General features: G+C 44.3%; 2 protein-coding genes across 2 annotated transcripts in view; one reads left to right on the top strand and one right to left on the bottom strand.

The window, feature by feature from the left end:
- LOC143296022 (E3 ubiquitin-protein ligase RNF8-like) overlaps positions 1-20,435 on the bottom strand; it is a 47,238-nt gene extending 26,803 nt beyond the window's left edge. Inside the window, exons 1-5 of the mRNA XM_076607762.1 lie at positions 20,104-20,435; positions 14,429-14,545; positions 3,712-3,950; positions 2,937-3,165; positions 2,042-2,278 (exon numbers count right to left, since the gene is read on the bottom strand). Coding sequence (XP_076463877.1) covers positions 2,042-2,278; positions 2,937-3,165; positions 3,712-3,950; positions 14,429-14,545; positions 20,104-20,184 — 903 coding nt within the window. The 5' untranslated portion in view covers positions 20,185-20,435. The remainder of the gene's footprint in view (positions 1-2,041; positions 2,279-2,936; positions 3,166-3,711; positions 3,951-14,428; positions 14,546-20,103) is intronic.
- A 92-nt stretch (positions 20,436-20,527) lies between these two features.
- On the top strand, positions 20,528-22,751 carry LOC143296050 (transmembrane protein 223-like). Its single transcript, XM_076607794.1, has 2 exons — positions 20,528-21,002; positions 22,250-22,751. The coding sequence occupies exons 1-2, from the start codon at positions 20,570-20,572 to the stop codon at positions 22,540-22,542; spliced, it is 726 nt and encodes a 241-aa protein (XP_076463909.1). The 5' UTR covers positions 20,528-20,569; the 3' UTR covers positions 22,543-22,751.
- Positions 22,752-25,105: the final 2,354 nt, after the last annotated feature.

Below are 25,105 nucleotides of genomic sequence, written 5' to 3'. Positions count from 1 at the left end.
ACCCAACCTCCCCCTCCACACCCTCAGACCCAACCTCCCCCTTCCCGCACCCTGACCCAACCTCCCCCTTCCCACACCCTGACCCAACCTACCCCTTCCCACACCCTGACCCAACCTCCCCCTTCCCGCACCCTGACCCAACCTCCCCCTCCCACACCCTGACCCAACCTACCCCTCCCCACACCCTGACCCAACCTCCCCCTTCCCACACCCTGACCCAACCTCCCCCTCCCACACCCTGACCCAACCTCCCCCTCCCCACACCCTGACCCAACCTCCCCCTTCCCACACCCTGACCCAACCTCCCCCTCCCCACACCCTGACCCAACCTCCCCCTCCCCACACGCTGACCCAAGCTGCCCCTCCCCACACCCTCACAGACCCAACCTCCCCCTCCCCACACCCTCAGACCCAACCAACCCTTCCCCACACCCTCACAGACACAACCAACCCCTCTGAACACCCTCACAGACGCAATATCCCCCTCCACAAATCCTGACCCAATCTCACCCTCCCCACACCCTCAGACACAACATTCCCCTCACCACACCCTGACCCAACCTCCCCCTCCCTGACCCAACCTCCCCCTCCCCACACCCTCAGACCCAACATCACCCTCCCCACACCCTCTGACCTAACATCCCCCTCCCCACACCCTCATAGAGACAACATTACCCTCCCCACACCCTCACAGACCCAACCTCCCCATCCCCACACCCTCAGACCCAACATCCCCCTCCCCACACCCTGACCCAACCTCCCCCTCACCACACCCTCACAGACCCAACCTCCCCCTCCCCACACCCTGACCCAACCTCCCCCTCACCACACCCTCACAGACCCAACATCCCACTCCCCACACCCTGACCCAACCTCCCCCTCACCACACCCTCACAGACCTAACATTCCCCTCCCCACACCCTCAGACCCAACCTCCACCTCCCCAACACCCTCAGACCCAACCTCCACCTCCCCACTCCCTCACAGACCCAACATCCACCCTCAGACCCAATATCCACCTCTCCACACCCTCACAGACCCAACATCCACCCTCAGACCCAACATCCACCTCTCCACACTCTCACAGACCCAACCTCCACCCTCAGACCCAACATCCACCTCTCCACACCCTCACAGACCCAACCTCCACCCTTAGACCCAACCTCCACCTCCCCACACCCTCACAGACCCAACATCCACCTCTCCACACCCTCACAGACCCAACATCCACCCTCAGACCCAACATCCACCTCTCCACACCCTCACAGACCCAACATCCACCCTCAGACCCAACATCCACCTCTCCACACCCTCACAGACCCAACATCCACCCTCAGACCCAACATCCACCTCTCCACACCCTCACAGACCCAACCTCCACCCTCAGACCCAACATCCACCTCTCCACACCCTCACAGACCCAACCTCCACCCTCAGACCCAACATCCACCTCTCCACACCCTCACAGACCCAACATCCACCCTCAGACCCAACATCCACCTCTCCACACCCTCACAGACCCAACATCCACCTCTCCACACCCTCACAGACCCAACCTCCACCCTCAGACCCAACATCCACCTCTCCACACCCTCACAGACCCAACCTCCACCCTCAGACCCAACATCCACCTCTCCACACCCTCACAGACCCAACATCCACCCTCAGACCCAACATCCACCTCTCCACACCCTCACAGACCCAACATCCACCCTCAGACCCAACATCCACCTCTCCACACCCTCACAGACCCAACATCCACCCTCAGACCCAACATCCACCTCCCCACTCCCTCACAGACCCAACCTCCACCTCCCCACACCCTCACAGACCCAACATCCACCTCCCCACACCCTCAGATCCAACATTCCCCTCCCCACACCCTCAGACCCAACATCCCCCTCCCCACCCCTCACAGACCCAACCTCCCCCTCCTCAGACCCAATGTCCACTTCCTCTCACCCTCAGACCCCTGCAGCATAAACACAACAAAGGGTTAGGTTAGGGTTAGGATGCACACAGAAGAAGAGAAGTGAGGAACCTTCTGCAGTCGCTGTTTCTCTTCCTGCAGACAATGCTGCAGTTCCTGATCCTTCTCTCTGACAGCTTTTTCCATCTCCCTGTGCAGGCGTTGCTCCACCTGTGTCTTCTCTGCCATCAGCCTCTCCAGTTTCTCCTGCATCTGATGCCGCAGTTGCTCCTCTCTCTCCTTCACCCTTTCCTCCAACTTCTTTTCCATGTCTGCCTCCACTGCTGCATGCTCTCTCATCAACTGTTTCTGTTCAGAGCATGGAAAAACTAGCCAACCAATCAACTAACTATATCTACATGTATCTAGAGTGAGAGAGAGACACATACAGAGATGTAGATATATAGAGAGAGATAGATTCTATATTGATGGCACTGAGGTGTCACTTGAACAGTAATGTCCTTGTGCAAAATGGGGACAAAATTTGTGTATTGCTGCCAGATGTGCATGTGTGCTCACACGTATTTATCTATGTGTAAAGATTATCTTGTATCAACTAACATGAATACACAAACACACACATGACCTTTTTATACCAATTATCAAACATCAGCATTAATTGTTTTTAAATATGTGAATCTTGGATCAGTAAAAGTTCAATCAGATTTGCTGGAACAAATGGCTTAGCTTTCCTGTAATATGTCTTAAGAACAACAACCCAAAAACAAAACAAAAACAAAAAACAAACAAACAAAAAATGTATTGTGCTACACTGAAAAAACAACATTAAGGGGCAAATAATGCTGATAACTTAAGAATCATTACTTTCAAATCTGGCAACTAGTTCAGACAAGAGTAAAACTAGAATCTCTGCCCTCCCCTCCCCTTTTCCATTCTTCCACATCTTTCCACCACCCCCTCTGCATCCCCTCAGCCCCCAAGTCACTAATCAACAACTGCAGCTTGCCTGCTTTGCCCCCAGCTGGTTGACTTTCTTCTCCTGATGTTGCTGTCGTTTCTCCATGGCTTGTCTCTCCTGCCTCTCCTTTTGAAGCTGCTGAGCAATGGCTGATTTCTCCTTCTCTTTCTCCTTCAGCTGCTGTGCCATGGCATGCAGCTTCCCTTCGTAGTCCATCTTCAGACGTTTGTGTTCCTGTGGGTCTTCTTCCAACATCCATATTTTTCTCTTCCTGGGCCTGGAGGGAACAGACTTCCGTTAAAAACTAGGTCCACAAACTAATTTCCATTTTACAAATTACTTTTCACCCTCTTCAGCATTATACTGCCCAAAGTACTTTGTTCTACAGCTCTTTTCTTTTTCGCTCCAAACAGTGATACACTGATATCAAAACAGACTCGTGAAAAATCTGTGATGGTGAGTTCTGACAACATTCTATCCCTTAATCTTCAAATGACCCAATAATGGCACACCAACATGCAGGGGTACCAAGAAATTAGTGTATGCACACACACACACACACACACACACATATATTGAAGCTAGCACAAATACATATGTGTGTGTCCACACACACACACTTTTCTCTGGTCTTTAATACACTGAACTGGCTACAGTCTGATCTCTGTAATGATTGTGAATGAAACATTTCTAATGATCTCACAAATACGTATGTGTGTGTCCACACACACACACTTTTCTCTGGTCTTTAATACACTGAACTGGCTACAGTCTGATCTCTGTAATGATTGTGAATGAAACATTTCTAATGATCTTTACTTACACCCCTGCATTCTCATCAGATTTTAGAGTACAGCTGGCAGAGCTACTGTCAGCAAACTTCTTTTGTCTGGATGCTTTGGGCTCTCTCCTCACTTTGAGGGAGGAGAAAAACCTGTAGACAAACTCGGGAGGTGCTGTGGCATTTGGGGAAACACCCAACTGTATGGTATCCCCCTCCTGCAACGTGTAGGGTTTCAGAGGCTGCAGCTTCTTGCCATTCACTGCAATCCCATTTAAACTCTGCGAAAAAAAAAGAAGAAAAAATGAAAGAAAATCATTAATAATTAATATAAATGTATTAATAAGGGATGGAGAGGCAGCCTCAATCATGACATGCCCACCTAGGATTTAGCAGGGATAAAAAAAAAAATCCTCAGTCACATTCACATTGTGCCCATCTAGGATCTAATGGAAAGAAAAAAATCCTTGATCATGACAAGTGCACCTGGGAATCCGTGGAAAGCAAAAACATAGTTGTCCATTAGCTTTAGACACATAGGTTGTCTCATCACCCTATGAGAGAGAGAGAGAGAGAGAGAGAGAGAGAGAGAGAGAGAGAGAGAGAGAGAGCGAGGGAGAGAGAGAGAGAGAGGAGACAAGACAAGACAAATGGTTTATTGTACATCGGCCTCAGGCTACTATACAAACACATGGGAAGGGGCGGGGTGTTGGGGGGCAGGTTCTGGTGCGGTCGGGGGTCAGGGGAGTTCGGAGGGGTACAATCTGAATAAACATCAATAGTAAGCACATTGTTATACAAGCTGATAAAAAGTTGAAGGGGTTGTTTTGATTATCACTGATTGTTGTTCAGCCGGCAAAAATTCAAGGGTTGACAAACTTCTTTAATGATCACACACACACACACACACACACACACACACACACATTGATAATAATAATAATAATAATAATAATGATAATAATAATTTAAAAAAAAATTATAATAATGATAATAATAATAATAATAATAACAATAAACATGCTTATAATTCACATTTGGCATTTCTTAGCATTTTAACATCATGTTTGTAGTGTCATTTTAATCTTACACATTCACCAACATCACAAACATATATAAGGTATGAAATTAATGTAGAAACATCTGTTCAGTAATCACCATTGATCATATGAGATCTTTTCTTGATACCATGAAATATATATTGAGACAGATTGCGCCTATGTGGGTCATGGTCTGCTTGGAGCAATATGCAAATGGAAACCTTCTCTGAATCTTTTAGAAATGTTATTCTTAAATCTGCATACACTGGGCATTCAAACAGAAAATGCAATTCATTTTTGGTTTTTGATAAACAAAAGGGGCAGCATCTTTTCTGGTTCAAATTGCTATAATGATGAATATTATTATTGAGAGGAAGTACACAAAGTCTGATCTGAGAGACAGCAACTCTAAAGCAGTAAATACCAGCATTCATTACGTATTTTTCTCTCTCAAAGACAACCTTAAATGATCAATAATGTGAATATGTCTCTTTATTTGTATTTGTATTTTGTATTTCTTTTTATCACAACAGATTTCTCTGTGTGAAATTTGGGCTGCTCTCCCCAGGGAGAGCGCGTTGCTACACTACAGCCCCCCCCCCCCCCCCCCCCCAGCCCCTCCCCCCCCTTTTCCTGCGTGCAGTTTGATTGTTTTTCCTATCGGAATGGATTTTTCTACAGAATTTTGCCAGGAACAACCCTTTTGTTGTTGTGGGTTCTTTTATGTGTGCTAAGTGCATGCTGCACACGGGACCTCGGTTTATCGTCTCATCTGAATGACTAGCGTCCAGACCACCACTCAAGGTCTAGTGGAGGGGGAGAAAATATCGGTGGCTGAGCCGTGATTCGAACCAGCGCCCTCAGATTCTCTCGCTTCCTAGGCGGACGCGTTACCTCTAGGCCATCACTCCACTTTATCTTGAATAGCCCCAAACCATTCCAGAATAAATATGTTGACCAGGAGTTGTTTGAATATATTTAGGAACAATTTAACATCCCCAATCCCTTGTTGTAGCCACACAATACAGAAACCAGTTTGACATAAAATTTCTCTTATTCATGTAACCCAGCAGTTCTTTCCTTTTTCATCTAAATACCATAACATGTCGTTGATCCATTTCCAGAAGTGTAAACCAGTACTGAAGACAGTTTATGTACGAGTTCACATACAATGGATAACGTCCCAGTTCACCATACACCATCTTGTTGGGTGTGCACACAGGAACCCCTAAAAATCTTTTGCATGCCATTATATGAACCTTTTCAATATGATCCAGTCGTTGCATTCCCCATATTTCAGAAGAGTAAAGTAATATTGGTTTTATTTTCGTATAAAAAATCTGAAAGAAAGTATTGGGTGACATATCTTTATATTTTCGAAAGGCTCTGTTTAGGCTTAATAGCGCTTTCTTGCCTTTCGTTACCAAATGATTAGTGCCCCGTTTAAGACTGATTTTGGTACAAGTCGTACAAGTCAAGTCAAGTCAAGTGAAACTAAAACCAAGATAACAATATTCATTCACAACTTCGAGTGGTACGCCTTCATAAAACCATTTTTCTCTTTTACCCAAGAATCCGCCTTTGCAAAAAACTATAATTTTTGTTTTGTTTTTATTTACACTAAGTTTCATGCTTTCACAGCAAGCCTTCAGACAGTTTAACTGTGTTTGCAGACCTGAAGGAGTGGATGAGAGCAAAACAACATCGTCGGCAAAAAGTAATAAAACAATTCCATAATTCTGGGAAGCATTAAATTTTGAATACCATGCTTTCCATTTCTTGATACATGATTTGCTAAATGGTTTATAAAAAGATAAAATAAGCTGGGGCTTAATACACATCCTTGACGAACACCAACAGGACAAGCAAAATAATCTGAGAGCTGACTGTTTATCCTTACACATGACATTAAAATTTAAAGAATCATACAAAGCCCAAAGTGAACATAAAAACTTTCCTTTTATTCCACTGTTGTTTGTTGTTGTTTTTTGTTATATATATATATACACACACACACACACACACACACACACACACACACACTTTCTAACAATCGATCATGTCAAACAGTCAAATACTTTCCTAAAATCCACAAAAGCAACATATAGTTTTTTACCTTTCTTGATTTTGACTATTCTGGACTTTTGCACAGTGAGTGAAAATGTGATCTATAGTGCTTCGTTCTCACACATTCTTACAGACTCGTAACAACAGGAACCTCACTTCTTGTTGATGTTTCATTTACTAATGCGAAAACTGAACTGACTCTGACAGGCTAACAACATGGTTCGAAATCGAGTGAGTACATATCGAAAACGAGGCTCGAGGTCGAGGTCACCGGAAGTGACTATTTCGATCGCGAAACACACGAAATACATGATACCGTGACATCTCCCCCTTTAGGTTGATAAACCGAAATGGACAATAAAACTTGAATTGAAATTAATGTTCATTTGATCGATTTCGATAATGTCTATGTGTAGCGGGATGGCTTCTTGATGATGCGTCCTCTTCGTGTCGTTGTCACTTGTGGTGTAGCCGCTGGCTGGTCCTTAGGCTCATCGGGCTGGGATGTGGAGCTGACCCCGAATGAGTGATGTCCATGGCTCGCCTCAGCATCACGCTGGATGGGCCGGTTGCACTGAACAGGTTGAGTCTGCTTCTGCCGCCTTGGAGTTGGCTGACTCCGCAAAGGAAGGATGGGATCAGTGTTGGGTACAGTGGGTTGGTTCATGGGGACAATTGGGATTTGGATTGGTTGGGGTAAGGGTCTGGATGTCCTCATGAGGTGGCACCTGTTACGCCGGTACAGCCCTTTGGATGACTGTATCTCGTATGATCGAGGCGCACACTGCTTGATGACTGTGGCAGGATTGCCCCACTCCTCGTTGTCCAACTTCTGAAGGATGACGTCACCGGGAAGTAGCTCTGGTAGCTCTTTAGTGCCGTGACGACGGTCAAAGTTAAGCTTAGTGGAGAGCTTGCTTCTGGTGTCTCTGTCTCTTATAGTCTCTTTGTTCACAGTACGTGGCTCAAGAGTTGCTGGAAGACATGGGAGTGTGGTTCTCAGGTTTCTGCCGTAAGCTAACATAGCCGGACTTTCTCCTGTTGGTGTTGCTGGAGTGGATCGGTGGATCAGGAGGGCAAGAGCTGGATCATCTTGACTTAGAATCTTCTTAGCCTCCTTGACTGCTCGTTCAGCTCCACCATTGGCTTGGGAATGGTACGGACTAGTAGTCCTATGAGAAAACTGCCAGGAATCTGCAAAATCCTGGAACTCCTTGGAAGTAAATTGTCTCCCGTTATCTGTGATGATCAACTCAGGTATTCCTTGTCTAGAGATAATGTTCTTCATGCTGTTGATCATGGTCTCTGATGTCTGTTGTCTGAGATGTGCAATCTCAATGAATCGTGAATAGAAGTCATAGAGTACGAGGTAGTGTTGAGCCTTGAACTCAAACAGGTCACACGACACCTTTTGAAAGGGACGTTCTGGTAGCTCAGTCATCACTAGTGGTTCTAATGGCTGTGACGGTCTCTTTACCTCGCATGTACGACAGTTATTCACAATGTTCTTGATCTCTTGGCTTATCCCAGGCCACCAAACTGACGATTTGGCTCTTTCGCGACACTTCGCGATACCCTGGTGTCCATGGTGAATCTTCTCTAAGATTTCTTTCTGCATGGCTGCTGGAATCACGATTCTTGTTCCTCGCAAGAGCAATCCCTTGTACACGCTGAATTCTCCACGGTGCTCATGGAACTTGTGTAGCTCTGGTCGCAGGTCCTGGCGATACTTGGGCCAGCCTGAAGCAGTTTGCTGTAGAGCTTCACTCAGGATTGGGTCTCTCTGGCTCTGTCGGGCTATTTTGTTGAGTCGCTCGTCAGAGATTGGCCAGGATGAGGCGAATCTGTCGACATGAGCCTCCACGTCTGCTGACGAAAAACCTTCCTCCATCTCCTCCTCGACGGGACTTCTCGATAGGGCGTCCGCAACTACCAGGTTCTTGCCTGGAGTATGTACTGCTTTCAAGTTGAATCTCAGGAATCTGATCAACATCCTCTGGCATCTTGGAGGGGTCTCGTGTAGATCTTTCGAGTTGATCAGAGGGACCAGTGGTTTGTGATCTGTCTGAAGAGTAAAGTTTGGAAGCCCTATCAGGTAACGTGAGAACTTTTCGCACGTCCAGATTGCCGCAAGACACTCTTTTTCTATTTGCGCGTATCCTCTTTCTGCTGATGTGAGAGTTCTTGAGCAAAAAGCAATTGGTTTCAGCTGCCCTTCATGGTCTTGTAGGAGAACACCTCCAATACCGTAGCTCGAGGCGTCTGCACTCACGATCGTCGCTCTGGACAAGTTGTAGTGGGCCAATGTTGGTGCTGATGTCAAAAGTTCTTTGGCTTTTGTCATCGCTAGTCCCTGTGGTTCACCCCAGTGCCAAGCTGCATCTTTTTCCAGTAGCTCTGTGACAGGCTTCAGAACTGAAGACAAGTTTGGTAGGAAGCGACCTAGGAAGTTGAACATTCCTAACACTCTCCTCAGCTCCGTGACGTTGGTCGGGTCTGGCATTTCAACAATGGCTTTCACCTTCTTTGGGTCTGGCTTGATCCCGTCTGCTGAAATGATATGGCCCAGAAATTCTATCTCTGGTTCTCCAAAAGTGCATTTCTCCTTGTTGAGCTTCAAGCGTGCTTCGGTGAGTTTGTCGATTGCTGATTTCAGTGCTTGATCATGCTGCTCTTGCGACTCGCTGAAGACTAAAATGTCATCGTAAAAGCACACGACGTTCTCCTCATCTTGCGGGATGGTTTCCATTGTTCTCTGGAAAATTTCGGGAGCTGATGATATCCCAAATGGTAGACGTCGAAACTTGTATCTGCCGTGTGGTGTGATGAACGTAGTCAGCTTTGAGCTTGCCTCATCCAAGGGAATTTGATAGAAACCGCTTGTAGCATCTAGCTTACTGAAAACTTTTGCTCCTTTGAGTTTATATAGGTCTTCAAGTGATGGTATGGGGTAAAGTTCATGCTTGACTGCGAGGTTCAGTTTCTTCAGGTCTGCACATATTCTAACACTACCGTTTTTCTTCAAGACTGGCACCATCAGTGCGCACCAGTCTGTTGGCTCAGTGATTTCTTCAATGATGCCTGCTTCCTCCATCTTCTTGAGTTCTCGCTTGACCTTGTCCATGAGAGGGATGGGGACTCGTCTTGCACAGTTCAGGCTGTAGGGTGTGCTGTTTTCATTCAGTACAATTTTCACAGGCGGACACTTGACTGGGTCGCTTACTGGACCGAAAACTTTCTCAATGCTGCCAATCCTCTGCACTAACCCACACTGGACGCTCGCTTCTCTGCTGAGTAAACAGTCTGTTTGTCCTTCAGCGACGTAAATCTCAAGGTCGACATTCTTGCTGTGCAGTGTCACTGATTGTTTGAACATTCCTAGACAATCTATCTGACCTCCTGCTCCCTGAAGAATGATCTTGGACAGCGTCAAAGTTGGTTGTGGTTTCAGAGTCACGTCGGCCCCTGTGTCGATCTTAAACTTGACCTTGCTCTGGCCTATGTTGATGCCTGTCATCCATGCTTGATTGGATGGCGACTGCACTGCTCCCAGAAAATATGTTTCGTCTTCTGCATCTACAGCTTTCAAGTGTTTCGTTCGGCATACTGTTGAGAAATGGTTGAACTTCTGGCAGGTCCTGCAGCGTTTGCCTATAGCTGGACAATCTTCTCTCGAGTGTGGTCCTCGCCCACAACGTCCGCAGCGATCTGTCTTGTCCTTAGGTCCTGTGCTATCCTGTTTTCTTGTATTTCTTAAATTTCCCCCTTTCCTTTTCCTCCTCTCTGCTTTCCTTGGCCTTTTGCATGAACAGCATCTACTTTCTCCCCTAGCTTTCTCTGTTCCCCTAGCTGTTTCTTAACGCTCTCGTATTGCCTGGCCTGCTTCACTGCATTCTCTAGCGTCAAATCAGCTTGAAGTTGTAACTTCTCTGATAACTCCCTGTCAGATACACCAAGAACAAACCTATCTCGTATGGTGTCTTCTCGGTTGGGAAAGTTAGCATGTTCAGAGAGTTCATAGAGAGCTGGGTAGAATGCTTCTATGCTTTCACTGCTCTCCTGGCTTCGCTGATAGAACATTGCTCTAACATGTATTATGTTCTTTTATGGAACGAAATGTCTATCAAATAAGTCTAGCACAGCTTTGAGATTGGGTCCTGTCTCTTCCGTTTCATCGTAGTGAAAAGACTCGTAGACCTGCTCTGCAGTGGCCCCCATGGCATAAATCAGCGACGAAAGTTGTATTTGAAAACTTTTAGTGCTCAGATCGTTTGCAATCACAAAACGTTCGAATCTTTTCCGCCATTGTGGCCAGCTTTCTGGCTGCTTAAAATCGAAGTTCTCTGGCGGTTTGAAAGGCATCTTGTGAGGAAAAAAGAAAAACTCAACTCACAGGTTATTTCTCGTCTGTAAGTGGTGTGTGTGTTGAGGTCTCTTCGTTTTCAAGTCGTAGCGTCGAGCCTTCTCGTCTGCTAAAGCTGAGAAATCTCTCACAGTTGCCAAGTTGCGTCGCCGATTCGTTGTGCGGAAATCTTCATAAAGCTGGATTCGTAGAGCCGACCGCTGCCACCATGCTTCATTCTCACACGTTCTTACAGACTCGTAACAACAGGAACCTCACTTCTTGTTGATGTTTCATTTACTAATGCGAAAACTGAACTGACTCTGACAGGCTAACAACATGGTTCGAAATCGAGTGAGTACATATCGAAAACGAGGCTCGAGGTCGAGGTCACCGGAAGTGACTATTTCGATCGCGAAACACACGAAATACATGATACCGTGACATATAGTAAAGTGATGTTTTAAAAAACCAGCTTGACATTCAGAGATTAGCCTTTTATCTTCTAGCCATAAATATAACCTTGAATTCATCACAGTTGTGTAACATTTGTATATGATACTAAGGAGGGACACCCCTCTGAAATTACCTACATCTTCTATATCACCTTTTTATGGATTGGTATAACAACAGCTTTTGCCCGTTCCTGTGGATAGTCACCCTTATTAAATATAGTATTAAATAGTTTTGTTAAGAAGGAAATAATTTCCTTCCCAACTTATCTTAACATTTCTGCACTTACGTCATCAAGACCATTTGCTTTGCCTGTTTTTAGCTTTTTAATGGCAAGTTTCACTTCCTCTTCTGTAATAATTGTAAATCTTATTTTCTGACGGCAATAGAGGGGCAATAGAGACAATGCACCACCGACTTCTGTCATCATAGATGTCATCTCTCACATCCTCAGGAACAATTATTTTACCTTTGAAGGACGCATATACAAGCAGGAACATGGGACAGCAATGGGCATGCCCATGGCACCAACCATTGCTAACCTATTCATGGGCTGGCTGGAAAAGAGGATGCTGGAAGAAAGCCCTGTCCACATCAATGACAGCATGTGGCGACACTACACTGACGACATCTTCTTGCTGTGGCAGGGCTCGCAGGAAGATTTGCAGACCTTTTGCCAACACATCAACACTTTTCATCAAACCATCAAATTCACAGTCCAGTCATCCAGACAATCCATCCCATTCCTTGACATTCTCATCAAATTTGATGACGGCTTCATCCTCACTGAACTGTTCACAAAACCCACAGACACTCATGCTTACCTCCACCATCGTTCATGCCATCCTCATCACTGTAAAAACAACATCCCCTACAGCCAGTTCTTGAGGCTCCGTTGCCTTTGCTCCAAGACTGAAGACTTTGAAAAACATGCTGCTACCATCATGGGCATGTTCCTCAGCCATGAGTGAGCAAACTACACCAGGCTCTGAGAAAGGCACGAAGTCTCCCCAGAGCTGAGGTGTTGATGTACAGGACCAAACTCGTCAACACCAGGGTCCCCTTCGTCATCACTCATCACCCTTCCAACCCACCACTACGTGACTGGCTCAGGGAGCAACAGGCACTGCTCCACACAAGTGCACGCATGAAAAAGGCTGTGCCTGATGTGCCTGTTGTTGGGGAGAGAAACTCCAGGAGCATCCTTCTTCTTCTTCTTTGTTCTTGGGCTGCAACTCCCACGTTCACTCGCATGTACACGAGTGGGCTTTTACGTGCATGACCATTTTTACCCCGCCATGTAGGCAGCCATACTCCGTTTTCGGGGGTAACCCAAGAGCATCCAAAACATGATCATGCCCTCCTCCCTTCCCCAAGTCATGCCTACGCAAGAACAGGCTGGGGTGGTGAAATGTAACGACAGGTGCATCATCTGTAGGGAACTTTTGGTGGAGGGCAAAGGTTTCTCTAGCAACACCACCGGAGAAATGTTCAGCATCAGACATAGCATGACCTGCAGGTCTTCAAACATCATATACCTGCTCTTCTGTCAGCAGTGTCATGGGGGCCCAGTATGTAGGATAAACAATAAAATACACTAAGAACATGTTTCTACCTCCACAGGACACACATCCTGTAGAACACCGGCACCCATGTCACCAGACATTTCAATGCAAAAGATAATTCACTGCGTGACATGAGGTGCATGCCCATTGAGCAGGTCCTCACAGACAACCACACTCAAGGCCTCAACACTTTCTGATTCTCAGGACAGGTCAGGGAGGGAGAGAGAGAGAGAAAAGGCAGGGGTAGAAAAAGGGAAGGGAAAAAAAGGGGGGAGGGGGGTTTTGAAGGAAGGTGAACTGGATTCAGTCTGATTTTGATGTCATTGTAGAAGCACGAACACACACACACACACAAACACACACATACACACACAAATACACACACAGTGACACACACACACATATATAATTATATATATATAATTATATATATGTGTGTGTTGTGTGTGCGTGTGTGTGTGTGTATTTGTGTGTGGGGGTGGGGGTGGGGAGGTGGGGGGGGGGGGGGGTTGTTGGTTTTTTTAATTTTTTATTCTGCCCTTGAGAGGGAAATAATAAAGAAAAAAAAGGGAAATCATTGTACAATACAGCATGCACAACATATATCATGGTTACATGAATAATAATTTGACATCTACAACACTACATTGCTAAAAGGAGAAAGAATTGAAGGGGGAGAGAGTCAGGGAGGGAAGGAGTAAGGGAGGGAGGGAGAACTGGTACAACTACAAGCCAAAAAAATTGATAAATGTCAAGATAATGATTAAGCAATAAAATCTTGAGTTCGAAAAAGCATGCACATGATGCTAAAAAAGCAATAAAAAAAACACCATTTTAACAATTGTAGAAGAAATAAAGAGTTAGGGAGAAGAGACACAGACAGACAGAAAGAGACAGAGAAATAATATAACACATTCAAAGGTTATTCATTAACAAGGTTGATGAATTAATTAAAAGTTCATGCTTTTTTACAACCAGCCCTCATTCTGAAGAACAACTTAAGGACTAGAAGCTGGTGGTAAAGAAAACAACAGAAACAAAATACAATGAAAGGAAGGGGTGGGGGGGAAGCAGAAAGAAAAAAGAAACAGAGATGGGGATTGAGATAGATTACTATGACCATGATAAAGATGGTATACAAGAACAATATTAACATGCAGTAGTATCTTAATTCTTATTACATTTATTATTGTAGAACCTTAAAATACGAGGAAAACAAGTTTCAAGATTAGGGAATCTGTTTCATGGGTATTTTCTTGTGTTCACACTGATACATCATGAAATGTACAAACCTTGTTGTCAGTAATGGTCCATGTATTGTCATCTTGCTTGCTAATTATGGCATGGCAACGTGAAATAGTATTGGACAGGATGGTATATGTCATATCATTTGAACGCCCAATTTGAATCTGCAACAAACACAAAAACACATAAACAAAACTGCTGAATATTACAACATAAACTCAGGCCACACAGCATATAACACTACATGAGAAAAGAATGAAATCAAATTTTTATACTATAGATGCATCCTCAAACCTTTTATTCATTCAACATATCCAATCAAATTTGCCATTTCAAACTGTTCAAAGTTCAAGTCCTACTTCTTGCTTCCCTTGATTTAAGGATTTTAACTCAAGAGCACGTCTGTGAACTTGGTCGGCAGTGGTGCACAAAGAGAAGAAAGATTGCAGAAATATCTGGGAATGGCGGATGTTTGACTGGTTCTTGAACTTGAACTTGAACTTAAAAAACCAGTGGTTTAGGCCAATCTGGACTTTACATGGTCCATCACTTACTGGTGGTGGTGGTGGTGGTGTGTGTCCATCGAGATCGATGATGACCATCGTTGTCATCCAGCTGGGGTATGGGGGGAGGGTGGTGGTGGTGGGGGGGGGATGCTCATGAATCTATCTGTGAGTGCGCAGATGGCTGAATAGTCCAATCTGGGCACAAAATGTTCGCTGACAGTTGGGGCAGACAAAGACAGGCATATCATTGTCAGGGAGCTTGTTTGCCTGTGACTTTCTGGCCTGCCTCTTCTTAACAGCTGCAGCAGTCTTGTTGGCCTCGCACAACTTGGCACCTTTGTGCACAGCAGCACGCCATTTGTCACGGTCCACTGCAGATTCCTCCCAGGAGTCAGGGCTGATATCAAACGCTTTCAGAGAGACTTTCAGAGTATCTCTAAAGCGCTTCTTCTGACCTCCATGTGATCTCTTCCCTTGTTGCAGCTCGCCATAGAAAAGCCTTTTGGGCAGCCGATGGTCTGGCATGCGTGCCATGTGTCCAGCCCAGCGAAGCTGGGACTGCATCAGGATGGTGAAGATGCTGGGAAGGGTGGCTTTTGCAAGCACCTCCGTGTCTGGGGTCCTGTCTTGCCACTTGATGTTCAGTAGCTTCCTGAGGCATGTTGTGTGGAAGTGGTTCAGCTTCTTGGCATGTTGTTGGTACACTGTCCAAGTTTTGCAGGCGTACAGTAGTGTGGAGAGAACTACTGCTCTGTAGACCTTTAGTTTGGTCTCAAGACCAATGCCTCTTCTGTTCCAGACATTTGCATAGAGTCTACCAAAAGTTGCGCTTGCTCTTGCAATCCTGACGTTCACTTCATCGTCGATGGTCGCATTTCGTGACAGTGTGCTGCCAAGGTATGTGAACCGCTCCACCGCACTGAGTCTCTGACCACTGACTGTGATGTTGGGCTCAACGTGGGGTTTCCCTGGGGCTGGCTGATGGAGAACTTCAGTTTTCCTCGTGCTGATGGTAAGGCCGAAGTTCCTGCTGGCAGTGGCAAACTTGTCGACGCTGAGTTGCATGTCAGCTTCAGATCCAGCGTTGAGGGCACAATCATCAGCAAACAAAAAGTCTCTGATGATGTCTGTCATGACCTTCGTTTTTTGCTTGAAGCCTTCTGAGGTTAAACAGCTTGCCATCTGTTTGGTACTTTAGGCCGATTCCAACATCGCCATCTCTGAAGGCATCAGTAAGCATTGCAGAGAACATGAGGCTGAACAGTGTCGGAGCCAGGACGCAGCCTTGCTTGACACCATTTGTGACAGGAAAAGGAGCAGATGTTACGCCATTGTCCTGGACTCGAGCCTGCATGCCTTCATGGAATTGGCTGACCAAGGAAATAAATTTCCGAGAGCATCCGTACTTGGCCATGATCTTCCACAGTCCCTCTCTATTCACGGTGTCGAAGGCTTTAGTGAGGTCGACATAGGTGGAGAACAGATCAACATTTTGCTCCTGACATTTCTCTTGCAGCTGCCTTGCAGCAAACACCATGTCGGTGGTTCCGCGCTCTTTCCGGAATCCACATTGGCTCTCAGGCAAATGACCTTGGTCAAGGTGTGCTGTGAGGCGGTTTAGTAGGATCCTGGCAAGTATCTTGCCTGCGATGGAGAGCAAGGAAATGCCCCGATGGTTATCACAGGCTTTCCGGTTCCCCTTTCGCTTGTACAAGTGAATGATAGATGCATCTTTGAAATCCTGGGGGATCGTCTCTTCTTTCCACATGAGTGAGTACAGCTGATGGAGCTTCTCTGTCAGCACAGTGCCTCCATCCTTGTAGACCTCTGCTGGGATGGAGTCTGAGCTTTGCCACTGGATAGCAGACGGATTGCTTTCTGGGTCTCAAGAAGTGTTGGCGGATCGTCCAGGGCTGGATTCGAATATTCAGCTTCGAGACTACAAGGCGATGATCTGTCCAACACTTGGCGCCGCACATGGTCTTTGTCACACGTACATATTGCCTATCCCTTTTCCTGACGATGACGTAATCGATGAGATGCCAATGCTTTGAGCGAGGGTGCATCCATGACGTCCTGTTATGGGTAGGGAGGCAGAAAACTGTGTTGGTTATCAGCAGTTCGTGCTCTGCACAGGTCTGAAGCAAAAGCAATCCATTTGGGTTGCAGTGGCCCAACGCCATGCTTTCCAATCACTCCATCCCAGGAGATGTAGTCAGAGCCAACTCTAGCATTGAAGTCCCCAAGAATGATGAGCTTGTCTGCTTTAGGGATAGCAGCAATGACAGAGTGAACGTCCTCATAGAACTTCGCCTTCACTTCATCCGGGTTGGTCATGGTTGGGGCGTAGGCACTGACAATGGTGAGGTGCTTCTGGCCAGATGCCAGTGGGAGTTTCATGGTCATAAGCCTATCGTTGACTCCCTTTGGGATTCCAGCTAGCTTGCTGACAAGTGCTGTTTTTACTGCAAAACCAACACCAGCCTCACGTCGCTCTTCGCTTCCTTGTCCACTCCAGAAGAAGGTGTAACCAGATCCCCGTTCACAAAGCTCGCCTTCGCCTGCAAGCCGAGTCTCACTCAAGGCTGCGATGTCGATGTTGTATCTGGCGAGTTTGGATGCAACTAGTGCCGTTCTCCTTTGGGGTCTGTCTGCGTTATCTCTGTCCAGGAGAGTCCTTATGTTCCAAGCACCAATGGTGAGAGGATGTCCATAACTTACTACTAGTACTGTGGCTTGCGTGGGTAACAGATTGCCTACATACTAGTACACACATACTGGATCATAGACAGTTGGGCTGCCTCTTGAAACTGTTTACTGATGGGGCTGTGACCATGTCCTCAGGCAAGCTATTCGATGTATATGAGGGTCCCGGGTTCAAATCTTGGTGGCGCCTGGTGGGTAAAGGGTGGAGATTTTTTCGATCTCCCAGGTCAACATATGTGCAGACCTGCCAGTGCCTGAACCCCCTTCGCATGTATACGTATGCAGAATATCAAACACGCGCATAAAAGATGCTGTAATTCATGTCAGCGTTCAGTGGGTTATTGAACGCGGACAAAACTGAAGCAATGATCATAGGTACTAAACAAAAAGTCTCTTCTATTACAACTGACACAATCAAACTTGGCAGTACATCCATCGCTCTTTCCAGTTAAGTCAGGAACCTTGGCATTGTCCTTGACAACACACTGTCCATGCAAAAATTAATCATTCAGACATGTCAATCCTGCTACTGTCAATTGCAGCACATCAGTTCCATCCAGAAATATCTGTCCATTGGCGCAACATCTAGCCTTGTTGTTTCTCTCATTCTCTCTTGCCTTGACTGCTGTAACTCTCTGTTGTCTGGTTTGCCTGCTTCATCCATTCAGTCTCTTCAGCGCATACAAAACTCTGCTGCCCGACTCGTCCTCAGAAAGAAAAGATCTGAGCACATCACTCCTCTTTTGCAACATCTTCACTGGCTCCCTGTCTCACACAGAATAAAGTACAAGATCAGCACTCTATGTTATAAATGTATTCATGAATCTTCCCCTCCCTATCTCTGTGGCTGCCTTCACCTCTGCACTCCATCTCGCTCACTACGATCGGCTTCGGATCCACTCTGTTTACGCATACCCAGATTCAAACACTCGACTGTTGGCCGCCGTTCTTTCTCTGTCTCTGGACCTTGCAATTGGAATAAACTTTCTCTTTCGCTTCGTCAGGTCTCCACACTCAGCTCTTTCAAGTCTGGCCTTAAAACCCACCTCTTCCCAAAATAGCCTCCGTTTCCTTCCTCTTCCTTGTCTTCAGTTTCTCCAGTTTTAGAGTTACGCATGCGTGTGAATGACTGGTGCGAAAGCGCTCTGATTTGTCTGTGCACAAGATTCAGCGCTATATAAATACCATTATTATTATTATTATTATGGAAACAAGAACATACCCAGTATGCACACCCCTGAAAACGGAGTATGGCTGCCAACATGGCCGGGTAAATAAACAAATATACACGTAAAATGTTAGATGTTACATGTTTGTCGGAGTGTGTAGGTGTGTGTGTGCCTGAAATCTGATTGAATACTCAGGAAATAAATGATGAGCACCCAATGGCAGCCTTCAGTCGGCTCTACCCAGGTAGGCAGCCTGTTGTGTAAATGACTCTGTAAAGCACTTAGAGCTTGGTCTCCAAACGAGGATAGGCGCTATATAAATTATAAGTATCCATATCAATCAATCAATCAATAGTTTGACACACATTCGATTTCCTAAGCCCAGAGCTTTTCATTCAGCAATACAAAAGCCTTGTGCGACCTGTTCTGGAGTATGGGCATTCACTATGGCAGCCCCACCACAAGACATTGAATATTGGATTGAACGGGCAGGTCAACTACTTGAAACAAAATGTCACCCTTCGAGGTTGCGAGCACGCGCTTTGAATATGTATAAATATGTGTGTGAAATTGATTTTTGCCCATGACCTTCAGGGCTCAGCCAATGATCTATAAAGTCCACTTGTAGTATTGATTTTAATATTTTCCGAAAAAGACCACTTGGGCAAATGAACATAGTGAAAGCCCTGTATGCTGAGAGTAAAAAACACAAGCTTTTTATGTACTGAGTATAAAAAACTATAATTTCAAAATGTAATGTTTAAGATGAGAAAGATCAGTTTAAAGCAAATTAATCCCCCTAGCATTAATTACAGATTAATTTCCCTTTTTTACTATCTGCACCAAAGACATGCAAAAGAAATATAACTAACTTCCAAGCTTAGCAAAAGAAGTTCCTGTTTGAACAAAAAATGATAATAATCATAAATAATGACTCCTCTTGTTTTGTCAGAATAAGAGGTCAAAGTGCCAAGTTTAGAGAATACAAAAAATATAAATATAACAGTAAATGCAGTTTGCATATAATTGGGCTTCTTTTTTTTTTTCTTTTTTTTTGTGCCCATCCCAGAGGTGCAATATTGTTTTAAACAAGATGACTGGAAAGAACTGAATTTTTCCTATTTTTATGCCAAATTTGGTGTCAACTGACAAAGTATTTGCAAAGAAAATGTCAATGTTAAAATTTACCACGGACACACAGACACACGGACACACACACACACACAGACAACCGAACACCGGGTTAAAACATAGACTCACTTTGTTTACACAAGTGAGTCAAAAAAGAAAGAAAAACATGCCTGAACCGAATTTATTGTAAAGGAGTACAGTTTTACCTACCTTATCTTCCAGAAATGGAAAGTGCCTGTATTTTGAAGAAGTTTTGCTAATACTGAGAAGGCATGGGCAGGCATCTGTCATCTTGAACTGGAATCAGACGTTTGATGCCTGTGATAGTGTGAAGGCCTGTTCGTCGTTCAATTAGATACAGTATACCAGCATGCGTTGCTGAATGATAGCATACTGGATCATATATGGAGAGTTGGCCCAATGAGCGTCTAGCCTAGTAACATCAATGATGTCCCCATATCAAGGTTTGTTGTTGTTGTTTTTTTAAGAGTGACACGGAAGATAAAGTCACACTTCACCCTCTCGTGACATTCTGTTTACTCGTGAAGATCACAAAACGTCATCAGTTTCTGAGCTCTGTGCTCCGGACCGGAACCACGCAAATTTGGAAGAGTGCATTCCCTTGAAATATCCATCGAATTCGTGGGCACACGGACATAAACCTGTTGCCTGAACAATGGCATTTCTTCGATTTTTCTGCAAATGCACTGAACATTTGACTGCATACAACAGCCGATTACTACTTTTCAGAACAACAGAACAATGCCTCCCATCTGCAACACGAATAAACGCTGACCAAATATCTGTTTTGCGGCGGCAGATGGTTTCCTCGAAGAAGAAATTACCTTTTGAAGTGGAAACAGCAAACATGAAGAAGGACATCCTTGTGTATTCTCACACAAACGAACGGTTTTACAAACTTTTGACATACTTTGGTTGTGCACAGTTCGCATTTTGGGCATATCTGGCATTGTTCTCATTTCAGACGTTGAAAGATGCTCCTCCAAGTGAACCGTCGACAGAGACAGACACGTCTTCGTGGTGGCGAAGAATGGCAGCGAAGGAGAGCAAGTATAAGAATGGAATCAGCATCCTCTGTTTCGCATTTGGTGAGTCGCGCAAGTGTGTGTATCATTACACAGAAAAACAGACAGGTAGACAGATATTGAGATTTACACACTTGAACTCACACTCATGCACACACACACACACACACACACACACACACACACACACACACACACACACACACACACAATACACTAGAGTATCAGAGAGAGAGAGAGAGAAAAGAAAAACAGAGAGAAAGAAAGAGAGAGAGAACTGAAATGAGCTGAATATATTTTGTTTTCCTAGGGTAACAGGAAGACAGTGCTGAAGGCCAGGGATTTCAGTTAAGTTGGGTGTCTGCCCAGGCCTAGATGACTTTAATTGTGTAAAGGCACTTGGGGAGTCAATAGAGGAGGGAATGGCATTCCAGTTGATGACAGCTGAGGGGTAGAAGGAATGCCTGTGGACTTTAGTCACTAGTAAATTAGTGTGGGACTCATTGAGAATTTGAGATTAAGAATTTGTTAGGCTGCCCTCTGGAACATGGGTGATTTTGCTGTCAAGAGAGAGAGAGAGAATACATATAAAGCAAATGATAAAGCGATAAAACCTAATACATATAAAACAAATGATCAAGCAATAAAGCCTAAAGTGAAAAGCATGCACATATGAAAAAAAAAAACTGTTACAAAATAAAGATATGAATAAAGAGAGAGAGATTTACTGAGCATACCATACAAACACTTCGAGAAGCAAAATTGGTTTCAAACAGAATTTTTTTTGTTAGGTTGCAGTACATACTTACATGTTCCATGCCTGGGAGGGAGCTGCATCCTTGTTCTTGACATTCTGTTTAATGGTAAAGATTTTTAATCTCCATTGCATCATCTGCAATGACTCATCTGTTGCACATTACTATTGCTTGACATGCAGCTACATAGGTGTTGCTGATTACACTATTTCTGCTAAATTCAACTAAATGATTTGGTATTACTTTCACCACTGTTAATTCAGTATTATGTTATAAAACTTATATACGTGTCACTGGCTGCTGCTGCTACCTGTGCTGTTGCTGTTGCTGCTGCCACTGCTTCTATTGTGACTGCTACCGATATTACAAAGCTGTTACTGCTACTATTTCTGCTGCTGCTACCATTATGCACTATATATTTATCTCCTTCTCTGCGTCTTTCTGTTTCTCTCCACACCCTGTTCTTTCTGCTTGGCCCTAAGCAAACCCCACCTTTTCCCTCTCCCTCCCTGGCAAAATCAGATTGATCAACATGATGTTTGATTTTTATTTCAGGTTACACTGTGCTGTGCATCAGTGTGATGTATCCGATGAGGGCAGTGAAACAACTCTGGCTGCTGAAGGGAGGAAACTTTATTCGACTGGAAACCTATTCTGTCATAGCACGACAACAAAGCCTCACAGTGCCAGTTAGCAACATCAGCTGCCTTCAGAGCCGGACAGACTCTGCTGCTCAGATTCCTATGAAAGTGAAAGGACGGTGGTTTTTCTATCTGCTGGACAAACGAGGACATTTTCACAATACTCAGTTGTTTGACTTTGCTGTTGGACTTAGCAGGGCTGTTTAGTTATGGTCTAACAGTCATTATGATGTCAAAAGTGTGCAGTTGTGTTTTTCATTTGAGTATGATTATTTTTGTATAATTTCTGTATCAAGCATTGCACACATTGTAGAGATCGTCAAGACATACACATCAAAAGAGAAAGACAGACACTACTGAGAGAGAGGCATGTCATACAAAAGAAAGAGAGCTTAATAATATTGATAATAATGGTTGTTTTGTTGTTGTTGTTGTGTTTTATAGAGCACCTGCACACCTTTTGTACTTGGTGTATACATGCGCATACTCTGAAACAGTATAGATACACACATGCGCAGTCTGAATACACTCATACATGTACAACCATAAATGTACATTTTGAATGGGTGAAATGGACAGGAAAATTGCAAATAGTTTTTGTAAAACAATATTCCTTATATTGTTGAATCGCGTCATGGTACGTCATTGGCTGAGAAGAAAATGATGTAAGTGGAGTGACGTCACACATTCTGTGCGCGGGTTAGGAGGGAAAGCTGTCGTCTGCTAATACAGCTTGTGCGTGAGGCAAGCTAATACAGCTTGTGTGTGAGGAGTTTTGGAGCAAGCATAGCACGCTTGGTTACATATACAAGCCTTACAATGGGATTTAATGCGTGTGTTTGTCAAAGTCAGTTTGTTTGTTTTTTATGATGGTCAGTTGAATAAGCAACAGTTACTTAAAAAAAGTTTTTTTTACATCAAACCCACTATGAAAAAAAAGAAGAAACAAACAATGCGCAAAACAAATGAAAAAAAGCAAATATATGCAAGAATAGTGTGATAGCGAAATAAACATTTGCATTTCACCCAAACACACAAAAACAAACACATATGCTCAAGCACAAATACACCACACCCATCTTATTTACATACATATATTATCTCATATTTCTAAATTACAAATTTACTGCCAACACAAGCATATACAAAACATTTTGCAGTTAATAAGAGAAGCATCAGACCAAATGCATAAAGGCTTGAACTACTGATAATCTTTTGGACAGTCAAATGAGATTCTTCAGATTTTTCATAAAAATATTTTTAATTCATAATATGTTTCAAGGTGAGTGGTATATTATTCCATAAATCTCCACCAGAGCACAGAAAGCTGAAATTGTACAGATTAGTTCTTGGTCTAGGTATGTATAACATGTGGTTGTGTCTGTGGTCAGTTTTAAGTGACTGTAATTTTTTGGGGGAGTGTTTATATAATATTATGCATGCAAACAGCTTTGTTGAAAAAACCTATTGTGAAAGGATAACATATTAAGTTGTTTATAGTCCATAGGGGTCAGGAAGCCTGATTTCAACAAAGTATTTTCAATACTCTTTTATAGGTACAGTGAAAAATTAGATGTTCATGTTGCTACATTTGTCTCATAAAGTTGACACATAATCAGTTACTGGCAGAAAAAAGCTTTCGAGAATGGACATTGAGGATCTTTTTTATTTTTGTAAAATTGAAGTATTTTGTTGGAGAGATGTTTACCTAAGTACTTTGTAGGATCAGTCCTAGATAGATTTTTATCAAGAAAGACACCCAGAATTTTATGAGAATCTACCTTGTTAATTGTATTGATGTCGTTTGTATGTGTTTGTGTGTGTGTGTGTCCTTTTATGTTCCATTTCAAATCTTGCCGTGATGCAGATTTATGAGGGACTCTTGTTGGAGGGAACTTGTGGCGGTCTTCACTCTGGGGTAGACACTCACTCAGTCTGGTTCCACAATGAAACTATTACTGTCATCAGTTGGGGGCTTAGTATGTGGTGTCCTAAGTATGTTAAATCAGAACAGGCACAACTGAACACCATCAAAGTGACTTGGCAGCCATGCAGGGTCTTCTCTGGCCTCTTGGCAAACTAACCTCGATAGTTCCCTGTGGACTGCTGACACTGAGACTGACAGACAAACTAAGGTATAACTGTTTATGGGGGACTTGGGATGAATGGTGTGAGAGTTATGCAACTGGTACAGCATAGATGACAGGGCAGCAAAAAAACAATACAAAAAAACTGTTTTGATAAAATGTGCTTTTAATTACACATACTTAACCGTGACCCACTAGTGCAGACTCTGGCAGGGGTCTGATTCCTGTCCTGTGCAAACTACTACCCGCCTATGCAGAGAAAACAAAAGTAGCTACAACCAATAACCTCCCGAAGTAGGTTACCTCCCCTTTGCATCCTTGACTTGTGCCCTCTTTTTCCGGCAGCCATCTTGACTCCTGCTCCTGTGCTCTGCATACGGCTAATTTTGTTGTTGTTGTTGTATTTTCTGCCTGTTTATCGATTCTTTGGCACTCTTGTTTTTTGTCCGATGATGAATCACAACAGGTCACAAAACTACTTGGCCTGATTGGGCGATTGAGCCCATATTAACCTGCGCTGGCTATTGTGGGCTGTACACGACCCAGAAGGTTTTTCAGCGAAATTTCAGAAATGCTTCCTACACCTAAAAGGCCAACTTTTGCCAAAAAATGAAAAAAATTCATTAGTTAATGAGTAATTAAAGGTGGCGTTTTAACTACACACAGATGCTTGTGTGGGTCGT

This window comes from Babylonia areolata, chromosome 21 (assembly GCF_041734735.1).
Source record: "Babylonia areolata isolate BAREFJ2019XMU chromosome 21, ASM4173473v1, whole genome shotgun sequence".
In the NCBI taxonomy this organism is placed as follows: Eukaryota; Metazoa; Mollusca; class Gastropoda; order Neogastropoda; family Buccinidae; genus Babylonia; species Babylonia areolata.
This window is presented reverse-complemented; position numbering and strand designations above follow the sequence as displayed.